This window comes from Myodes glareolus, chromosome 7, assembly GCF_982192425.1.
Source record: "Myodes glareolus chromosome 7, mMyoGla1.1, whole genome shotgun sequence".
Classification (NCBI taxonomy): domain Eukaryota; kingdom Metazoa; phylum Chordata; class Mammalia; order Rodentia; family Cricetidae; genus Myodes; species Myodes glareolus.
The window spans coordinates 98,908,763-98,931,502 of record NC_142032.1 but is presented as its reverse complement, the minus strand read 5'-3'; the positions used below and the strand labels follow the sequence as shown (position 1 = coordinate 98,931,502).

The window sequence follows — 22,740 nt, the reverse complement described above, 5'->3', positions numbered from 1 at the left end:
TCCCGCAGCAAGAGATTACTAAGAGTCTCAGAAGAGACTTTGGACTTTTAAACATTGTTATAGACTATGGGACTTTTGAAAGTGGACTATAGATGTGTTTTTTCTTATGATATGACTATAAGTCTCCTGGAGCCAGTTTTTGGTGTATAGTGATTTGAATGAAAATAGCCCCCAGAGACTCATATGACATTATTGGAAATGGGACCTTGTTGGTATAGGTGTCTTGTTGGAGGAAGTGTATCACTGGCTGTGGGCCTTGTGATTTTAGAAGCTCAAGCCAGAACTGATGTCACTGTTTCTTCTTGTTGCCTGCTGATCCAGATGTAGAACTCTCAACATTTTCTTCAGTACCATGTCTGCCTACATGCCACCATACTTCCTGCCCTAAAAACAATGGATAAAACCTCTGAACTGTAAATCAGCCCTAGTTAAATGTTTTCTTTTATAAGAGTTGCTGTAGTTGTGGTGTTTCTCCACAGCCATGGAAACCCAAAGACATATGTCTTCTGGTGCGTCAGTAACAAGAATGTAATAAGAGTAATTTATCACTTTCTTGTCAGATTTAAGGCCTGATCAATATGAGACATGGTACAATTTCTAGAACCTGCAGCTAAATGTGATAAGTCTTAGAGGCAAACCTACACCCACTGTTCTGCTAAATGAATATAGCATTAAACTTACTTCTAAAAGTTACCATTATATTCATAAGTTGGTGCATGTCTCAAATCTCATCAGAGAATCTTCTTTTGCATTAGCCAGCAATTAATAAATAGACTTACTATTTGTCAAAGCTCAGAGAATAAGAGACTGTGGAGTTCCCAGCCTTAATTGGGACATCTATACCCTACCTATACCTTCTGAGGCTCTGGGATCCTTGCAGAAGAGAAGGCAGAAAGAGTGAAAGAATCAGAAAATGTGGATAATTATAAGAAAACAATGTTTTCGTAACACAATAGGGAAAGTGATTATATGATCTAACACAGTGGGGACAGCATGAAATCAAATTGCTTTGGGGATCCTTTTCTCTTATCAAGTTGCTTCATCCAGCCATAATAGAAGAGAAGGTGCCTAGTCTCGGTGCAACTTTGTAGACCATGGCTGGTACATATTCATGGGAATCTTTCCCTTTTCTGCATAGAAGTGGAGAAGGAATGGATAGGGTAGGGAGAGGGAAGGTGGGGGAACTGGTAGTAGAGAAGGGGGGAAATCTATGATCAGGGTGTAAAAACAAACAAAAATCAAACAAGCACACACACACACACACACACGCACACACACACACACACACACAAATATAATGAAAAACATTCCAACAAAGGTCAAGATCAGATACCTACACCTAGAATTACAATCTTCCCAACCTCAGGTGTCTAGACAAGAGCTTCAAAGCATAAGAAAAAGAAAAAAAAGGAAGGAAGAAAGGAGGTGAAGAAAGATAGAAAGAAGAAGAGTTACCATTTTTGGTTTGATTTCAGAAAGGAGGAAATTACAGAGTCAAGAACTTGAGCCATATGGTCTTTCTATATCTCTAGTCAACAAATAAAGAGCAGTAAATGCTCTGTGACCGGGTAAAGTTCTCCTTTCTATGCATCTAGGACTGCAGCCCAGTAAACTGTGCTCCCAGTTAGAGAAGGATTTCCCACCTCCATTAATCTAATCATTATTATATCTCATAGGTGTAGATTAATCTCATCTAAAAACCTCTTTCACTGATGTGTCCCTGGAGTCTTGTCTCCTAGTTGGTTCTAGAGTCTGTCAAATTGGCAATCACTGTTAACCTTCATAACCCTTTGTTATGTAATCACCAAAGTGTAATTCCAGGATAATTCTTTCTCATATCTATATACAATACTAGGTTTTAATTTTCATGCTCATTTTATTTTTATTTAATTGAAAAATTTCAAATACTATATTTTTCTTATGATTTTTTCTTCTTCAGTTCATTCCAGGTCCTTATCAACTTCATATGAATGCAACTTTGTAATTTTATTTTGTGTCTCTCTTTCAAAAAATACACACACAATCAAATAAAATAAACAAAACACGAAAACACCTCTAAAAATACAACAAATGAAAATGAATATAAGCAAGTAAAAACCCAATAAGACAAAGAATGCCCACATAAAACAAAATGAGACAAAAAGTCCACATAAATATCGTTGAGTTGTTTGATATTCATCAACTGCTCTTGGATGTGGAGCCTGTTTGCAGTGTAGATAATACACCCAGTGGGACTCCATTGAAGAAAAGTGATTTTCTTTGATAGCAAGTATCAGTTGCAGACAGCTTCTTTTTTTATTTTATTGATTTTTTTTGAGTTCTACATTTTTCTCTGCTCCCCTCCCTGCCTCTCCCCTTCCCTTCAACCCTCTCCCATGGTCCCCATGATCCCAATTTTCTCAGGAGATCTTGTCTTTTTCTACTTCCCATGTAGATTAGATCTATGTAAGTTTCTCTTATTGTCCTCATTGTTGTCTAAGTTCTCTGGAATTGCGATTTGTAGGCTGGTTTTCTTTAGTAGAAAACTTCTTAGTTTTGCTTGGGATACTGTGTCCAATTTACCCCTCCGGGCTAGGACCCTGTCAGGCTTGAACCTGAACAGATCTCGTGTGTACTGCCACAGTCTCCTTGAGTTCACATGTGCTTCAGCCCTGTTAAGTTTCTCATGTATTCTTTCTTGGAGTTATGTTTCAACTTTAGCTCTTACAATCTTTCAGCCTTCTCTTTAGCAAAGCTCTGAGTGTCAATGAGAAGGATTTGATGAACATATGCCATTTAGGACTGAGTGCTCTTAGGTCTCTTACACTCTGCACATTGTCCACTTGTAGGTCTCTGTGCTAATTCCCATGTACATAAGAAGCTTCTCTGAGTCAGATTGAGAAAAGCACTGATCTATGTGAATAGCAATCATTTTATCGCCATGTTATCTTACCACAATAATGGTAATAGGTGTTTCTATAGGCCTAACCTTCATTAATTATTAAGGATGAATTTAAAAAGCCTCTGTTCTAGAAAAAAATGAAGGTTGATACAATTAAAGTCAGCAAGGTTTCCTCATAACTAAAGTGGGTGAAAACATCTATTTAAACCAATTTAAGGCAGATTGTAGCATTTCCCTAGATGTATTTGCTAGTTGAGTTTCCCACTCAGTTGTTCTAAAGGACTCTGTGATAGCCAGAAATTCTAGCATCTCCTTTAATAAGACAACTTTCCTGAGTCACTAAATATTTAAACGCATATTAGAAATAATCAAGTATGAAAGAGGCTTTTGAATGGATACTGATTTTATCATACATTCTCATGTTTAGCACATTATGTTTAAGCAGAAGAAATCAAAGGAGAAAAAGGTTATTTTAGAAGAAAATCTTCAAATATTGAAATGTTAATTTCAGTTTAAAGGTAAAACCTTGAAGATGCTACCTAAATTGCTATTAGGCATCCTAGGCTAATGTGAAATTTGTGTGGCAGTGCTAGTGTTCTCTGTGTGGCCATTACTAATTTTTCAAGTAATCAAGTACTTCTTCCTTTGTGATTTTTGTCCATGAATCTGGAATAGTACCTACGTCTGTAAATTTTTTCCCGTATTTCTCTTCTAGCTCCGATCTGAAGTGACAGACAAACCATTTCCAATATGGCTGGGTAGATGAGTCTGGGGTGATGCTCCACGTGGTATAATCACCTCCTGCTTCTCGATATTTCTTATATGGGAAGCTCTGGACATCATTTAAAATAAATGAACGATCACTTGCTACAGAAGTAGTACAGGACTCAATGTCAAAGTAGTCTGTTTTATGATAATTCCATCCACTGACAGCCTGAGGACGGTGGAATGGCACACTGTGGTCTCCATCATGTTGGGGAATGCTGTTGGTACAAATTGCTTTACAAAAAGGACACTGTTTCCAGCAGCCACAGAGATGGGCAGAGAGAATTTTCTCAATGTCAGGAATCATTTCGTCTATGGGCTTACTTGAGCAGTCCTCTTCGACTTTCCTCAGTGCAGGATCCAAAGCTGCATTCATGGCTTCTTTGAGAAACTCAATATCCTTTATTTCCTGGTGCTCGATGCTTATCAGGTCTCTTCTTGGAAAGATCAGATGGCTCCCTAAGAGATCACAGAACAAATCCAACCAGCGAGAAGCAGTGCTGCTATCATTTGCTACTTCTGTGGTCTTATGAATGGCAGAGAGGATGGCATTATTTATGTCTCCTAAACTTATTTTTAAAAAAGTCTTTATTTTTTCACCTTCTTTTTCTGAACAATATCTTATAATGTGGTCTCTAATGTAACCCCTGAAAAAGGATTCTGGATGATGAATGTACTGCCAATAGTTATCAAACTTTTCTTTTTCTGCTAGAGAAATGAGAACATGTTTCTCCAGGTTAGCCCTATTTCCATTGAATGCAGGACAGGTGGCTCTCATGTCCCCAGCTATTTTAAGGCCCATTTTTACCCATACAGTTTCAGAGATAGCAGGAGTGAGCTTGGGCCACAGGAAGTCTACAAAAGATGTGATGGAGGTGGCACCTTGGCAGAAGATCTTAAAACTCATGAAGAAATTGTCTTTCTTGCTCTCCAGATAGTTCACAGGATCATTTGCTCTTTTAAATGCCTTATGTATTTCCTTGAAACTCTTAGATGCCCTTTGGAATAAGCACAGGGATAAGTCAATGCTGTACTCTCTGGTAAACATGTATTCTTCCTCAGGGGAAACAGATTTCAATTCATTTTCTATTATCCTCCGGATTTCATAAAAATCATGCTGACTGTAATCACGCTTTTGCTTCCAAATGTTTTTAATTATTTCATCAAATTTTAAATAAATGTTGTTGGTAGTTTTATTAATTGATTCTTTATGGCAAGTTTCTAATCTTTTTGAAATTATATAATATCTTTTTTTCATTTGGACATGCTTGTCATAATTGATGTCAAACACTTCTCCATTCTTTTTCTTTAGTGTTTCTGCAATATTTTTGTCCTTTTTGAAACACTGTAGGAAAATGTTTTCAGCATCTGAATCAATGTCAGGCTCTGTGACAAGGGGTACAGTAGAAGACACTTTGTAGATCCAACTTGTCCAAACTTGATTGAATTTCTCACACAGCTCTTCATCACTTAATTCTTTACCCTTCACATCTAAAGCCAAATCTCGGCTCCTCTCTAACATCTCATTTTCATATTGTGACTTTTGTTTATCTAGTCTTTCTTGGCTTTGTTTAAGACTGATGAGTTCATTGAATTTCTTTCTGGTGTCTGAAGTAAGTGCATCTTTAAGCATTAGTAGCTTATTTTCAAAATTTGCTTTCCATTGAACCAATGTTTCACTGTCTGGGTCTTCTTCAAAATACTTGTCAAATTTTTGCTTGATGCTTTCATATTTTGTACTGACTGGACCCTCCAGTGTATTAGTTGTGAGTGTCAAGATTTTCCCATTCTGAATCTGATTGTTCAACTGATTCTGTAATTCCAGAACATGACTCCTCAGCTCCCAGGTCCAGTGGTTATACATGGTTTCCAGTTTACTCATGGCTATGACCTCTTTGGTGTTCCTGAAACTGAAAATGAAGTTCTCACTGACCAGGGCTTTCCATAAATCCTGAACTCGGAATTTTACATCTGAGATCTTCATGATTCTTCCCTTGGATTCCTGCTGGGCAGTCCTGAGAATCCCAGTTTTCAACTCCTGGACGTTGTGGCTATATTGAGGATTGGGAGGGGCCATTGGGGGATTACCATCCCAGAGGTGAGCAAAGTAGTACACATGATTAGTGACATTAAATCTAATTACATCACTGAAGCGAGTTATGTCTGAGCACTCTTCCTGTTCAGCAGCTAATGCTGTCATCTCATTCAGTCTCTGCTCCAGTCTCCTTCGGCCTTCCACAGTTTGGTCTTTAGCTGTAACTTCTCCCACATTCTGAAGGACAAAGATGCAACTGGGGGAGATTTTCACTTGTTTCATTCTCAGAAAGGCCTGGACAACAATTTGTAGGATATCCTGCATCTCTGATGGATTTTCCCCAAAAATATTGATCAGAGTCAAGTTTCCAAGGCCAATGACAAATGTTGCCAACTCATTGTCCCTATTCTTGGACTTTTTGTTGAGTTCTGGAGCCCGAAGTCCTTCTGTGTCTACAACAAGAACAAAATCAAAGCCAAGTTCCTCTGTGAATGTCTCTTCTACCTTCAGGAGCTGCATGTAGGCCCCCTTGGTGCACCTGCCTGCACTGGCTGTGAACTGCAGCCCAAACAGTGCATTCAGTAGGGTGGATTTCCCCGAGCTCTGCAGGCCAAGGACAGAGAGAACAAACAACCTTTTGTCTCCAACTTTCTCTGAGATCTTCTCAAAAACAGCTGCCACCCACTTTACAGGCACATATGAAGCATCCCCATCCATCAGCTCAATGGGAACACCAGCTACCATCAGGTCTGCAGCAATCTGGGGGAGGCAGAGAAAAAGGCTATCTCTAGAGGAGGAAATTTCTTCCAGAGCTTCATAGATCTGGCCAACTTCTCGGAGAAGGTGCTCAATTCCTAAAGTGCAGTTAAGAATCTCGGTAGTGATGGCTTCTATCTGCTTCTGCCAGAGTGTCAGGGAGCTGCTCTTCTGTGCTTTCTGCTTTTCTGCCTGTACCTGTGACCACAAATATTCTTGTTTTCCATGTAAATTTTCCAAGTGTTCTATAGTTAGATTTTCCAAAACCACACTTAACCAGTATAAGAAGTAGAATTTGAGGTCATTTTCTGAGTCTTCTTTGAGAATTTATAGGACAGATTGCATAAAACCATTGAGAGCGAAGGCCTTTTCAAATTGCTGCAATCGTATTTTTTGCTTTTCTTTTTTAATGTCACTCTTGTGTTGTTCAATGCTCCGATGCCCTTTTTCTTGCAGATGATAGAGTTCTTTGTCTTTCTTACACCAATGGTGCCACAGTTGTCCCTGAAGGGGCAGCAAGTTTTCTTTTATCTGAGGTACCTTGAATAGCTCTAGGAGTTTCTTATTTGTCTGTGCTTTTTCTTTGGCCTCCTTCAATGTTCTTTGGTATTCATCAATCATGAATCCTTGTTTTTGAGCCATTTGTGAGCAGTCTTTTATACTGTGAGCAGGACCAGAGACTTCTAGTAAATGTCTGATGGCAGTCGTGAGTTCTTCTGTTAATTCTGCCTCATTTCTATTCTTAATGCCAATCCTCACCCTTCTGCCTAGATTATTAGTTATGAATTTTTCTTTGTCATCAACCAGACAGATCACAGGTTTTGATGACTGACACAGGTGTCTGATGAGGTTTTGGTTTTCTTTATTGTTATCAGAAGCTGACATGAGGATCACAATGAGAGAAGAGACCTCCTTCAGGAAGCTGAGTTGTTGTCTATGTTCTTTGGCATCTCCATGAAGATTGGTGAAGGCCACACACTTATCAAATGTGTCCTTACCTTGACCCCCAGGACAGAACCAGGAGATCTCCACCACTCCCTCCATCAGGAGACAGTCTTTGCTACTTCCTCTGCAGTGTCTGTGAAAAAACACATCATGGTTATGTCTATTGAGGAGTGAGTTCATGATCTGAGATTTGAAAGCAGAGAAGCCATTTCCAACTCTAATGAAGGACACTATGGGGGCAGAGACACAGCACATTTGCTGATTCCAGTGACTGTAGCTCCTGTCCTGTGGTGATTTACTTGATTCTTGCCAACTTTTCCTGATTTGCCTGAGAGACCAGAGAGAAAATTCTATCTCAGAAGTGTTGGGATTTGGCACCACAAGGGGAAGTGCAAATTGACAAATGGAAAGTTTGGACAAAATGTATTGCCTGGCAAGATCATCTGCACAGTGAAAAATGGCCATCTGGATGTCCATTGGGTGTATGTGGGGCTGGGACTCAGTGGGTGAAAAATAAATGACTTCATCACCGTCATCAAACAACTCTTCGAATGGATCAATAACATCATTTTCCTCGTTGGAGGGACCGACAGAGTCTTGGGCATCTGCATTTCCATCATTTTTGAATACCAGGTGTCTGAACCCACAATCTAACATCAATAACTTTTGGAGGAAATAGAAGGATAGTTCGTGTTCAGATCTTGGCTCTGTATTGTACACAGAAGTCTTATAGATCAGATGGAAGTCAGCTCTGCTCATCTTTTTGGGTAGTATTGTTCTAGACCCAGACATTGGAGTAAGTCTAGAAAAGGTCTTTTTACTATCACCCCTTTTTCATTGGTATCATCATTTTTTTGTTCATAAGTTTCTTCCTTTTTATTCAGGAGACTTTGCAATTGCTTTTTTACCTCATCCATTTGCAAAGAAGAGATGGTGTCTTCATAGTTCCCATCAACAAGTAATCTCAAATTATTCTCTAGAATCTCCCAATCATGATCTGTTTCAAACTTTGTGAGGAGATGTGCAACTTTAGTAGACAGTAAGTGCTCCATATGTTGCCTTGTTAATGCCAAGCGCTGTGCGTTTTCTTGTGGAGAAATGACCGAGAGTCCAACTGTGGCTGTCAGAGCTTTGAGCACTAGGAATGCCTGTGCCCTGTCAGTGCAGATAGTTTTTAGCTCATGATATCTGTGTTGGACAGTTTGTATTTCTTCCAGTAGGAAGTTTATCTCAGCGCATCCCAGGAGAGGCTGGAAAACATTGCTTTCCAGCTGATAGCCTGCACCAGCTGCAATGGAGAGTAGTAGCAGCTGCATGTCTGGCTGCTCTGCTTCTCTGAGATAGTTCAAGAAGGAGCTAAGAGCTGTGGTGACCTCACAGGTAGCCTTTCTTTGAGCCTCTTCCACTGTTTCTGGGGACTCAGATGTCATGTTTGCTTCTGTGAAAGAGTTTTGGATTTCTTTTAAAATTTTTAAAAATTCAGACTGTTCAGTGATTTTAACTTGCTGTTCCTCTGACTCTGTCTGATAGATCCACTGCATGATCGACTTCACCTGAGGAAAGTTTTTCACTTTGTAGACATGAGGTTCTAGCAGGCTGCGAACCTGAGATTTAATAAACTGAGATTTTTTAATGTAAGAACTTTTACAAAAGTTGACAGTGCTTATGAGAAAATTCTGTAGATTGCAATTTGTGAGGCATGTATTAACCCAAACATCATAACCTTTTGTCTTGTGAGCCAATGTTTGCATAAAATCCATCAGGTTGTTAAGATTTTGTTCAGGGTTAGAAACCACCCAGGATTTCACATCATCCAGAAAATGTTCTGCTTTTTCTATGGAGCTCAGCAACTCCTCTTCAGCCTGGATATGGACACCGAGGCCAGTCAGAGCAGAGTAATTGTCTGCCAGGCAGCTAGCCACCAGAAAGGGGTCATTAAAATCGCTTCTGTGGTTATATAGGATGATGTCCCAAATGGGCACCAGCTGAAGTTCTCGGTCAATGACACACCAGGTTTTGTTACTAGCACAAAGGCCAGCTGTCCACTGAACAATTCCATTAGCTTCTGCTGGTCCACCTATCTGGGCCTCAGATAATTGGACATTTTTTTGGAGCTGCTGATCAATTGAATTTTTGTAGAATCTTTCTGAGTGCTCATCTGATGCTGTCCTCCCTCCCCCAACTTCAACTCCAAAATCACTGTAGCTCCCCCTCATGTAACTATTCAAGGCCTCTGATGTCTGCTGCTTCACAAGATCCAGCTGGTCTCTTCTGAAACCCTCTGAAATGGCCTTCCAGCAGTAGATTCCCCCAAGGTGCAGAGGGCCTTGATTAGCATGAGAGCCAAATCTGTTAAAGAAATTTTCAGTCCTGTTCCTGACTACAAGGAATCTGTCTGGTCCTTTTGTGTGTTCCAGTTGTTCTTCAGTGATTTTCAGTTCTTTGAGAGCAGCGGTGGAGAGCAGGAGCTGATCTTTGCAAAAGTGGAAGGAGGCTAGTGGGTTGTAGCTGAACTTCGATGAGCAGAAATAAGAGTGATTAGACTGACTGGTGTATGTCTTTGGACTTGGCTTGCTTGACTTTATCCATTCCACCTTCCAAATTAAATCCCCAGCCTCCAGCTTTGGTTGACAGTGTTAACCTGAAACCGAACTTCTTCACAGTTTCAGTGAACAGGGATTCTTCTTCAGAAGATGTGAATTCTTTTGCTTCCATCCGTTTTCCTTGCTCAGATCCAAAGAGGAACAGTTCCTTGGGGACCCTGAGTAGTTCTTCTCTCCTTGTTAGCAGGTCCTTTTGGTGACAGGTCTTATAAATTCCCTGCAGGGCCAGCCCACCAGATGTGAATCTTAGCAGGTCTCTATCTGAGAAGTTTTGACTATTTGGCACTGTCTGTTCTATGTGGCCGAGATGTCTCTCCATAGTTTCACTGATGTCTTTTAGGGGTACTCTATGCCCTGGCCAGCACTCTTCAGGGATCGCCATTGCTTGCCTCAGCTCTGGTTCCTTCCTCCTCATTTCCTCTTCCTGTCTATGCTTCCCTTCTGACTTCAAGACCCTCAGTTCCTGCAGTGCCTGTTCTGCCTGATTCTGCCTCTTCTTTGTCATCTCCCCTAGATTTTCTTGGATCTCCTCAACACTATTTGTCTGTGAGAGGTCAAACAGTGTCTTCAGAGCCTTTTCCTCCCATATGTACTGTGTCTGGGACTTCAGTTTCTGGAGGTCTTGTTCTTCTAGGTGTTGTAAGGCTTGAGCACAAGTCACACCCAGGCTTTCCTGAAGCTTAGGCAGCCAATAGTCAACAGACAACCCCACTTTGGTCAGCGTCTCCTGAAGATTTTGTCTTCTTCCTAGGCTGAGGCTCAGCAGGCATGCACTTCATTGTTTCCATTACTCTGTGAAGAACAGATACTTATTTAGCCTGGGTCTCAATTGTAAGTATTCATATCAACATTATTCAATGTGTGAGGCTTCTTAGGAGGCTAGTCTCCAACGTTTCTCATTCTTTCATCTAATTGTCTTATTTACATTTATTTAATATCTTTGCTATATTATTTTCTGTTCACTGAATATAAATTATGTGTCTAGCTATTTTAAGAATTTCAGTGTAGTAGACTGACTTTAGGCCTTTTCTCCTACATTGATGCAACATTAGAACCATTTAGTTAATGGTTAAATTTTAATACATAATGACAATCAATTTTTCTATTTTAAAATAAGAACGATTTTCATAAGCTTATTGACTTTTCTCTATTTGTTTCTATGAAACCTATGTGGACTATTTCCAATAAAATCTCCATGAATACATCTTAAGTTATGTAGTACTGATTTGATCTGCTGTCATAAATAAATTTCTACTCTGTTTATGCCTGTTACTTACTTCTAACTTTTTCATTTTGCCCTCGTATACTGTGTTAGAGTAATTTCTATTGAAATAACACATTGTGACTAGGGCAACTTTTAAATGATTTTGTTTAATTTGGAGCTTATGATGTCAGATGCTTAGATCTGTGACCATCATGTCAGGGGGAATGGTAGCAGTCAGGCAGTCATGGTACTGGAGCAGTAACTGAGAAATCACGTTTTGAAATATAGGAACAATACAGAGAGAAAGTGGAAGAGTTTGTGTGAGTGTGTGTGTGTGTGTGTGTGTGAGAGAGAGAGAGAGAGAGAGAGAGAGAGAGGGAGAGAGAGACGAAGAGAGAGAAGGACAGATATAGAGAGACACAGAAAAAGACAGAGAGATAGGAAGAGATAGGAGGGAGATGGAGAGAGAAATTGCAAAGAGAGGAAGAGAGAGAGAGACAGAGAGAGAGACAAATAGAGAGAGAGAGAGAGAGAGAGAGAGAGAGAGAGAGAGAGAGAGACACTGGGAATGTCTTGAATCTTTTGAAGTCTCAAAGTCCACCTCTAGTGGGCTCCAGCATGGCCATACCTCCTAATCCTTCATAAGGTGTTCCACCAACTGGGCACTAAGCATTCATATATATGAGACTATGGCCATCCTCATTCAAATCACCACATACTACTCCCAGGCCACCCAATAACCCGTGGCTGTATTATAATGCAAAATTTATCCGGTTCAATTTCATTTTATATTCTTCCATTTATACTCTTTCAGTCTCAACACTGTTTAAAATTCAAAGTCTCTTCTGAGATCAAAGATAATTTCTGAATTGTAATTCCCTATAAAATCAGAAATTCAATGACATATTTCAACATACAGTGGCAAAGAATATAAATTACCACCCCAGATGGCATAGACAAGGGCGAGGTCAGCATCCAGCAGCACAAACTCTAAATCCCATAATGGTTCTCTGTCTTATGCCAAAGGTTTTAGATGACTCCAACCTTCTACTTTTGCTGACTATAACACACCTCTCTCCCTTTGGCTGTATACCAGTTTTTGGCAGTCATCATATAGATCTTGCATTTCTGGTATCTCGTCTTCTTCAGAGTCCAGGATTCTATTTCACAGATTTGAAAAATGGCCTTTCAGGGTCTCCAGTCAGGGTCTCCCATGCTTCAATTCTTGGCTTCAGTGGTTCTCCCAAAACATGGAGAATTGTTCTCCAATCTTTTTACTCGTGTATCCTCAGGATTGTAAAGCCCCGACTATGTGAACAGTATTACCAAGTCTGACTTCCAAATTCGAATGAAACTTGGCACCCTTGAATTACAATTTTAGAGGCTTTGAATTATTGCTGCTTTATTTTATTTTTTATTTTATTTCTTTAAAAAAACAAACTATCTTTTTTAGTTTTACATATCAATCACAGTTCCCACTACCTGCCCTCCTCCAATTCCCTCCACCTTTCACCCCCCATCCACTCCCAAGAGAGGGTAAGGCACATTGCTTTAAGGAAGGGTCAAGGCTCTCCCCATTATATCCAGGATGAGCAAGGTATCCATTCAAAGGGAATAGGTTCCAAGCATCAGTGACAAATCCCGGTGACACTTCTAGTGGTCCTGCAGTCTGCCCAGTGATACAAATGTCATTCACATTCAGAGAGTCTAACTTGATTCTTTGCTGGTTCCTTCTCTGTGTGGTCAAAGTTGGTGAACTCCCATTAGCTCAAGTAAGGTGTTTCAGTGGGTGTCCCTATCATGGTCTTGAACACTTTGCTCATATTCTCACTCTTACCACTCTTCAACTTGATTTTGGAAGCATAGACCAGTACTCCACTGTGGGTCTCTGCCTCTGTTTCCATCAGTTGTTGGATGAAGTTTCTGTGGTGACATTTAAGATAGTCATCAATCTGATTACAGGACAAGGCCAATTCAGGCACCCTCTCCACTATTGCTTAGGGTCTCAGATAGGGTCATTCTCGTAGATTCCTTGGAATTTCTCTAGCGCCAGGTTTCTTGCTAGCCCCATAATGCCTCCCTCAATCAAAATATCTCTTTCCTTGCCCTCTGTCTCTGTCCTTTCCCATCTCAACTATCTCATTCACTCAAGTTTTTCTCCCCCTCCCCTTCTACCATTCTCTGCCCCTTTTGCCCTACCTTCTCTCCCCACTCCCATGGTCCCCATTTTGTGAGAAGTTCTTTTCTATTTCCACACCAGTCAGAATGGCTATGATCAAAACCACCAATGATAGCTTATGTTGGAAAGGATGTAGAGTAAGGGGAACATCCCTCCATTGATGGTAGGAATGAAAACTTGTACAACCACTCTGGAAATCAATATGGTGGTTTCTCAGAAAATTGGGAATCAACCTACCTCAGGATCCAGCAATACCGATCTTTGCATATTCTCAAAGGATGCTCAATCATATTACGAGGACATGTATTCAACTATGTTCATAGCAGCATTATTTGTGATAGCCAATCCTTGAAATAACCTAGATGCCTCAACTGAAGATCAGATAAAGAAAACATGGTACATTTACACAATAGAGTACCATGCTATTAAAAACAAACAAACAAACAAACAAAAATGGTTGGAATTAGAAAAAAAAACATCCTGAGTGAGGTAACCAAGACCCAGGAAGATAAACATGGTATGTATTTACTCATAAGTGGATACTAGCTGTAAAGCATAGGATACCAAGCCTATAGTCCATGACCGTCGAGAAATTAATTAATAAGGTGAACCCTAAGAGAAATATATATTGCTCCTTTTTATAAGCAGGGTATTTCCTTAGGCCTTTTCTTTCCACAAGTTGGAAGCTTAGGTGAGTGTTGTCTTGTTCTGATATCAATAATCTATTTATTCTATTTCAGATCTCATGTCCTTTGAATTTCTCATCTCTGTCAGCACAAGCATAGGCTCAAAAGTTAAATATCTTGATGTTGATTTTTACTTCAAGATTCACATTTTGTGTTAATTTTTCACCCCTTGCTCTTTTTTATTGTAGACTTTCACAAAAGTAGTTACTAGAAACTATACAACATTAGTCCATCTTGAACTTGCCTTGTCAAGTAAATTATTCCACTACTTTTTAATTTTTTTGCTCAGGTAGATTCTTATAATAAGAGCAGCGCCACAGTCACATTTTATTCTAAAATCTCACAAGAATTTTCTAAAGCCAAGTAGCTATATTATTCCCTTCTGAAACTCCTTGAGTTAAGCCATTTTGTCTTACATGGAATACATCTCACCTGACCATGTTATATAATTTGTTTCAGTCATAAATGTTGTTGAAATTAATTTTCAATATTTTGTTTCTGATAGGTATATATATATATATATATATATATATATATATATATATATATATTGATAGTGGAGACATCAATACTTTGCTCTTAACAATGGACTGATCATCCAGACAAAATAGACAGAAAAACCCTGGTTCTGAAAGAAATGATGAACAAATGGGTCTACCAGATACCTATAAAACATTTCAGCAAAACACAAAATAATATCCCTTTTCTTCAGCACATCATATGACTCCAAAATTGAGCCACACTCAGGCACAAAGCAAGTCTCAATAAATATAAGAAAATTGTAATACTCCCTACATCGTATTAGATCACTACAGATTAATGATGGATTTCAACAACTACAGAAACAACAGAAAGCCAATAACTGTCTACTCAATGGCTATTGGGTCAAGGTAGAAATAAGTAAAGAAATTAAGACTTGCTAGAATTCAATGAAAATGAATGCACAATGTACCCAAATTCATGGGACACAATGAACGCAGTTCTAAGTTCCTAGCACTAAGTATCTACATAAAGAAATCGGAACAATCGAATACTAGCAATATAGCAGCACAACTGAAAATTTAGGTAAAAAAATAAGCAAGCACACAAGAGGAGTATATGTTAGGAAGTCATCAAACTGAAGGTTGAGATAAATAAAATAGAAACAAAAAGAACAATACCTCCTCTCAAAAAATAAAACAAAATTTGATCCTTCGGAAAAATCAGTAAGACAGACAAACCCTTACCCAAAATAAATAAAAGAAGGAGAGAAAATATTCAAGTTATCAAAATCAGAAATGAAAAGGGGGCATAACAAACACTGAGAAAATCCAGAGAATTAATACATTCTACTTTAATAACTTGTACTCCAAAAAGTTAGGAAACTAAAAGAAATGGATAGATTTCTAGGTTGATACCACTTACCAAAATTAAATTTGTATCAGATTAATAATATAAATAGATCTATAATTCCTAAGGAAATAGAAGCAGTCATTAAAAGTTCTCCAACAAAAAAAGGGGGCATGGTTTTAGTGCAGAATTCTACTAGACCTTTAAAGATGAGCTAATACAAATACCCCTCAATTTTTCTCTTAAATTAGAAACAAAGTGAACTTATCCAAATTCATTTTATGAGGCCACAGACCACAGTCATCCTGCTACCCAAGCCCATGCAAACCATACAAAGATTCAACAAAGAAAGAAAACTTAGAACAATTTAACTTATATGTGTTATCAAAAAATAAGTGGAATATAAAATTAAAAGTACATTAATATCTATATGATTTTATAATGTAAACACAATAAAATGCACATGAAATTTTCTTGAATAAAATTACAAATATTTTATAGATCAGATTAAAGGTATTTAAACAATGGATCCATACTTTCTGTTTCATGTTGTTAAAACTGCATTTGCACTTGGCGAGGTTCTATCTCTAGAGAGAAGGAATCCATGTATGTATATGCATAAGCTCATTATAAAATGGAATTGGTTATATTTTATATTGACTCATATGACAGTAGCTGAGTATTTCAACCATGGTTATCTCCACACGGGAGAGTCAGAGATCCTTGTTCCTAATTTAGGAAGATGGATTCTTTAGCATCCAATTCCATGTTGAAAGTCTGTAAGTCCCCTGGACTGTTTCTGGCATTGAATATATTCTGAAAATCTGAATAAAGTGGAATCTGATGTCTTCCGATAGACGTGGAAACAGTTACTCATAAAAGGAATGGACTTGCCAACTTATCTGCTATCTTTATTCCATTTCATCTCCTCACATGCCATATTTACAACACCGAAAAGCCCAACCCTACTCAGGGCTGTCTCTTTGCAGTCACCAAGCAGCCTGTCAGTCCTGTCTGAAACAGTTGTCATACACTGTATATATGCCCCCAGGCAAGGTATCTTTTTATTCAGTTGAATGGACAGATTAGAATAACTATCACACCAAGTGTTACCAGCTAGATCATATAGAACCAATGACTTTTAAATAAATGCTACTCAAGTAATTTTTCAATGTCTACAAACTGACTCTGATGTTCACCCTAAAGAAGAAAATACACAGAAGTACCACTAAAACACTGAAGGAAAAACAGCACTAATACTTCAAGAAGTAATGCAAAAATACATCAATCATTGATATTTAGTATTGACAGAAAAACTTTAAGGGATGAATGGCAAACAATAGCGTCCAGAAAGATAATCACGGAATTAGAATCAGTGAATCATTGACAAAAAAATCAAAGGTAATCTCATTGAGAAATGATAGAAAATCTTTTTCAGTATATCATACTAGAAAAAAATTAAAATGAAACCCTGTCTTTAAAACTTTAACTTAAAATGGAATATAATTTTTGGCTCATGGCAAATAATACCCAGTCATGCTATGCTAGAATCTGTAGGGACAACTAAGGATAGTTGGAGAACAGTTATCCTGTGATATGAATGAGGAGAGAAGACACTGATTTCAGCAGCAAAGAGAAAATGGAAACAGTTTAGAACTCAGTTTGAAAGAGAGGGCCCAGAGTCCAATTCAGGAGCAAAGAATTTTTCACTCCAAGTACAGAGTAGTGCGTGTGTACAGGATTGAAAGCAAGGGTGAAAGCAGAAATGGCAGAGAATCAGAACACAGTATACTGACACTACATGGAAAACATAATGAAGCCCCTTACTTTGTATGGTAATTTTTTTTCATTTATAATAAAAAAAGACCGAATCCCTACAAAGCTTTCATTGCACTTTCAGTGTCAAATAAAGATAAGAGGAGGGAAGACACACACACACACACACACACACACACACACACACACACACACACACAGAGAGAGAGAGAGAGAGAGAGAGAGAGAGAGAGAGGAAATGAACCACCTTCAACATAGACCCATTTTATTTCTTGGTCATCGTGTTTTGTTACTGCAATACAAATTAACTAAGCCAGAAATCAAGATATGTAGTGAAAGAAAGAAAAGTAAGACAGATTACAGATAGACTCTACCTGTGCCCACATGAGTTATGGTAAGGAGAAAGATTCTATTCTTTCTGTTTAGGCAAGTGACCTCCTTAAGATACCCTGTGCATTTGTGTTCAGATGAGTGACGGTATGAAGTCTGCAACCTGATTAATAACTTTGACTTTTATATTTCCCTTAATTAGTAGTTAATTTAATATTTTTGAATTAGCTTTGCCTTGCCCTTTTCTCTATCCTGCACATCACCCTCCTCCCTTACTCCATAACATAAGTGTTGATCTTTTATTCTGTTATCTAGTATTACTTTGCAATGAAAACTAAAACATTTTTATTAATGAAATAATATGCACACACACTGAAATAGTCCCATTCCAGTTGCACAAAAATGTTAATTAGCATCAAAACATACAATATCTCTAAAATCAAGAATCTCTAAAATCTAGAATCAAGGTGTTTCTTTGTGTAACTTCAGTGCAGGCTGTTCCTTTGGTTCCAAGTCCCACTGTTTAATTTTTCTGAATACTTCCCTTTCCTCATCTTATCAGGTAGAATTTAATATTTGATATTTTCTTCTTCTTCTTCTTCTTCTTCTTCTTCTTCTTCTTCTTCTTCTTCTTCTTCTTCTTCTTCTTCTTCTTCTTCTTCTTCTTCTTCTCCTCCTCCTCCTCCTCCTCCTCCTCCTCCTTCCTTTTCCTTCTCTTTCTTCTTTTTTGAGATAGGGTTTTTCTGTGTAGTTTTGGTGCCTGTCCTGGAACTAGCTCTTGTAGACCAGGCTGGTCTTGAACTCACAAAGATCTGCCTGCCTCTGCCTCCGCCTCACGAGTGCTGGGATTAAAGGTGTGTGCCACCACTGCCCGGCCTAATAATCAAGTTCTTTTTGTTTATCATATACCTTCATTATCCTCACATCATTTTAGATTTAGTATTAGTGTAATAGTTTTAAGAGTATTCAGAAAATTGGACTTGCATTGTTTCATTAATGTTTATAATCTTTCTGAAAATGGGGAAGTCACCTGGATAGTTGTCCTCTTTCACCCTCCTCCAGATGCCTAGGTTTCACTGTAGGTCTGCTTTATCATGCTGTGACACAAAGAGCAGAAATTACTGTTTTTCCTTAGATCTGAAGTTATTTCCCTCACCTTTTATTGACCCATCTTTTTTGCATGAAATACTAAGGTCTAAAGCGAAGCATCTGTGTCATCTCTGTTCAATTTGGCTTACTTTTCTATTGTAAAAATGCAATGTGTTTTTCTGAAAAGAAAATGCAACTTTAAGAGGTAAAGGTCTTGGGTCCAACTAAACCTTGTAACAAAACAAGAAACTGCTTAAAGAGGAAGACTTCCCCAGTGAGAGGTTTTCTTGTTTAACCTGGGGTTACATAAAAATTCTTCCATGTCACTAACTCTTGAAGATGGAAGTCATAGGCAGTAAAGTTCGTTTCTATCAAAGTTTGAGTCATTTCATGTTTTCAGTGGAACAGTTGGCAATGTGAACTATAAATTCAATGCCAAATTATTACTGTGGTGTCAGCATGTCATAATCACTGTGTCTCCAGCAGCTACCCTAACTCTTCCATCCATTTCTATGTTTGCATTGTATATTCTGTTTATACCATTTTGTTCCTGTCTATCCACCCCACTTCCTACCTACTCTTCTACTTACTTGTCTCCTTCAGGTCAGATGCTGCTCCAGAGAGAAGTGCAGGGAGGGTGTGATCCTTGCTGGAGGAGGCAAGATTGCAGTCTGTCAGCTACAGCTCAGACAAGGTGCTTTATGTGAAGGTAAGGGTTAAATTTACTACCAGCAGGACAAGCCTCTAAGTCCTTCTTGCTGGAAGGAGTTTCATGTTATTCCTTTTTATATCATTAGTTGTGTCACTAAAGAGGGCAGAGTCCAATTTATAAGTAACTAATCTCACATAAAGAAATTAAGAAAAAAAGCAACTAGAGATCTTAGTAGCTTTAAGGAAGAGGGATGAGAGAAGAAAGCGATGATTTTTGAATTAGAGGTCAGAAAATCAGGCAGTTGCTGTGGGGATAACTCAGTGGATAAAGTGTTGACTGTGCAAGGACTAGGACCAGTGTGCACACCTCCAGAACCAACATTAATGTCATGCAGGTACAGTGAGTGTTTCTGTTATGAGCACTCAGGAGACAGAGACAGCTAAGAGCAAGCTATCTAGATAAATTAGCCAGAATTTGTTAACTCAGCTTCAGCGAGAAACCCTGCTTCCTTATCCACACTCATTTTACTTGTTTATATTTTCAGTTGATTATTCAGAAAAACATAGACTTTTAAGACATAAAAATTGCTCAGAAAATTCTGTCCTTTATTGAATGTTGTATTTCAGGACTGTAATTCTGGCATTTGAGAATCAAAGGAACAAAGGGAGTCCAAAAATCAGGCAAACAAGGCTACATAGGCATCTCTCTCTCTCTCTCTCTCTCTCTCTCTCTCTCTCTCTCTCTCTCTCCCTCCCTCTCTCTCTCTCTCACACACACACACATACACACACACACACACACACACATACACACACACACACACAGAGTAAAGTAAAACATATACAAATAGTAGATGAGATACAAAACAGAAAAAAACAAAGAATAATCACATACATAATGTTAAACCACAAAATTTCTTAAGTGGAATTTGGGTTTAAAGAAACGCTAACTTTTACATAGCACATGCGGAATATTTTTCCCACGCCTTCTGTGTCTGCCAGTTCCTCCACTTCCTTCCACTCCTATTTGGACCCACTCCCTTCTGCTTTTCATCTAAAAACATACAGGCATCTAAAGGATAATTATAAAAATAAAATATAATTATAATAAACAAATATTAGCACATTGCAATTATTGAACAGAAACAAAAGAACTCAAGAGAAGGTTCAAGAATCAGAGACGCACTTATTTGGTGCACTAAGGAATCTCATAAACATACTATACTGTCACTAATAATTCCATGTTGAGCTCTTTAATCCATTTGGGGTTGAGTTTTGTTCAGGCTAATAAGTATGGATGTATTTGGATTCTTCTGCACACAGTCATCAAGTTTGACAAACAACAGATGAGGGTGAAGCAGTCTTTCTTCCAGTTCGTTCTTCCAGTCTTTCTTCATGGCTTCGTTATGAAAAATCAGTTGTCTGTAGGTCTGTACATTTAGGTCTGGATTTTGATCCCATTGATCAACATGTCTGTTTCTGAGCCAATATCATGCAGTTTTTATCATTGTAGCTCTGCAATATAGCTTGAAATCAGGGAGAGTGGATAGATGCAGCAGTATTTTTATTATTCAGGATTCTTTTAGTTACTCTGTATTTTTGTATTTCGTTATGAAACTGGAAGTTGTCTTTTCAAGAGTCATTAAACTACACCCTATTCAAAAGCCTCTGTCTGATAAGATTAAATTACCCCACAGAGATTTCCTATCGTATGTCCAGGTAGGAAACGTCATAAGAAATAGGAGCAAATGTAGTCAGTCACTCCAAAGTGTAGTCCTGTCAGGTGGCCAGCCCTATCTCTGAGATTGGTAGTGTTGGTGCCACTATCATCTTCTGGACTTTGCACACATCATCATCATCATCTCTGTGTATCATTTGCTAATCATATGACCGATGAACCTTGTTTTCTTTCTGCCCTAGGTGATATATCAGAATAAATATCTGATATATATATATAACAGAATAAATTTTTTCTTTATTATATATATAATAAAGAAAAACTTTTAGTAGCATGTCCCTATGAAGCTGTTATACTCTGTGATTGAACATTCCTTTATACATACAACATGAAGCAGAAATGTGTCCTTATAGTATAGAAGATTATTGTGCTTTTTTCCATCTACCCTTTTTCCATCTGAATATCCTGTAATTTTACCATGAAATAAATGTCCTTTAGCAGGTAAATATAACACAAGGACTTCTGGCACACACAAAATTCATGCTTTAATACAGTAATGACAGCCTTATTAAGTTCATAATTTTTATATATCCTCCCCCTATTAAGAAAACCACAGCAATAATTCAATGTAAATGTTCTTAGTATTTCTCATGTGGAGGCATTTTATGTTGAGGCACATATAATCATCTGTTATTTTACATCGTTATCACTTAATGTCTATTTTCTCTATGACAATCTCATACATTAGGTGTAAATTTATGCCAAATACTCATTTTTAATACCTGTTGCCTGACTAAAATCCTTGCTTTAAAACATTGTGATTATGAAAAAAATCATTATATTACATATGTCTTAATGATATACCAAAGTTTTTGTATATAAATGATTCATGAAATATGCTAGATCCAAACATATAATTTTTAATGGAATTTAAGGATTATAGACTACGTGAATTTATAAAACAGCACAGATTAGGTCTGTAGCCAGACCTTTTTTAACCCCCCCCCCATTGTCCCCCAGGTAAACCCGTTCTTCTGTCCAACATGTTCCCTTACTACTGTGATCTACACACACACACACACACACACACACACACACACACACACACACACACACACAAACACACACCTAAATATATGCAAAAAGTAGATGAAATACAAAACAGAAAAAACAATGAAACCTCAACTACATAATTTTAAGCTTCAAAGTTTCTTAACTGGAATTTGGGTTTAAAGAAAAGCTAACTTTTACATACCACCCTCACACCCAGTATTCTAAAAGGTCATTAAGTTATGGAATGTTATATTCTATGAAGTACTGATTAAGTAAGTTTCCCCTTGGATAGCAAAACCATTTTTGTATAGGGAAATAAATAATGAAAAAAAAAACAATATCCAGAGTTAACAGTTAGGTGCTCACCCTTGTAAACACAGCTCTGGATACAAGAGGCATCGGTTCCCTGGAAAACCAGGAGGGAGAGCAAATGTCTCCTTTATGCTGGATGCTCAGTGGGATGAAAGAGAACATTTTCTTCTTTCCCTCAGGGTTATAACCATAGTCAGACCAATGTGCTAGGACATGCCCAAAGGACTATTGATAGGAATGGAGGCTGTGCCACCCATGTAAACAGGTGAAAGTCTTGAGATTACACAACAACAAAGCATAACAGCAGAGCAGACAGCAGAGAGGAAAGGTTCTCCAAGCCAGAGGCCACAGAGGCTGTGTCCTGTGAAGTAATATAAATAAAATGGACCATAAAGCACTTTTAAGCTTGAGTCAAAGAAACTTTAACCCAGGAAGGAAAGCTGGAAAGAGCATGAACTCAGATTGTTA

General features: G+C 38.2%; 1 protein-coding gene across 1 annotated transcript; it reads right to left on the bottom strand.

The window, feature by feature from the left end:
* Positions 1–1,856: 1,856 nt before the first annotated feature.
* On the bottom strand, positions 1,857–10,776 carry LOC148121538 (interferon-induced very large GTPase 1-like). The gene is given in 4 exon segments (XM_087908602.1): positions 1,857–8,143; positions 8,146–9,926; positions 9,928–10,733; positions 10,735–10,776. Coding segments are annotated over 4 exon segments (7,275 nt in total). The 5' UTR covers positions 10,774–10,776; the 3' UTR covers positions 1,857–3,494.
* Between the last annotated feature and the right edge of the window lie 11,964 nt (positions 10,777–22,740).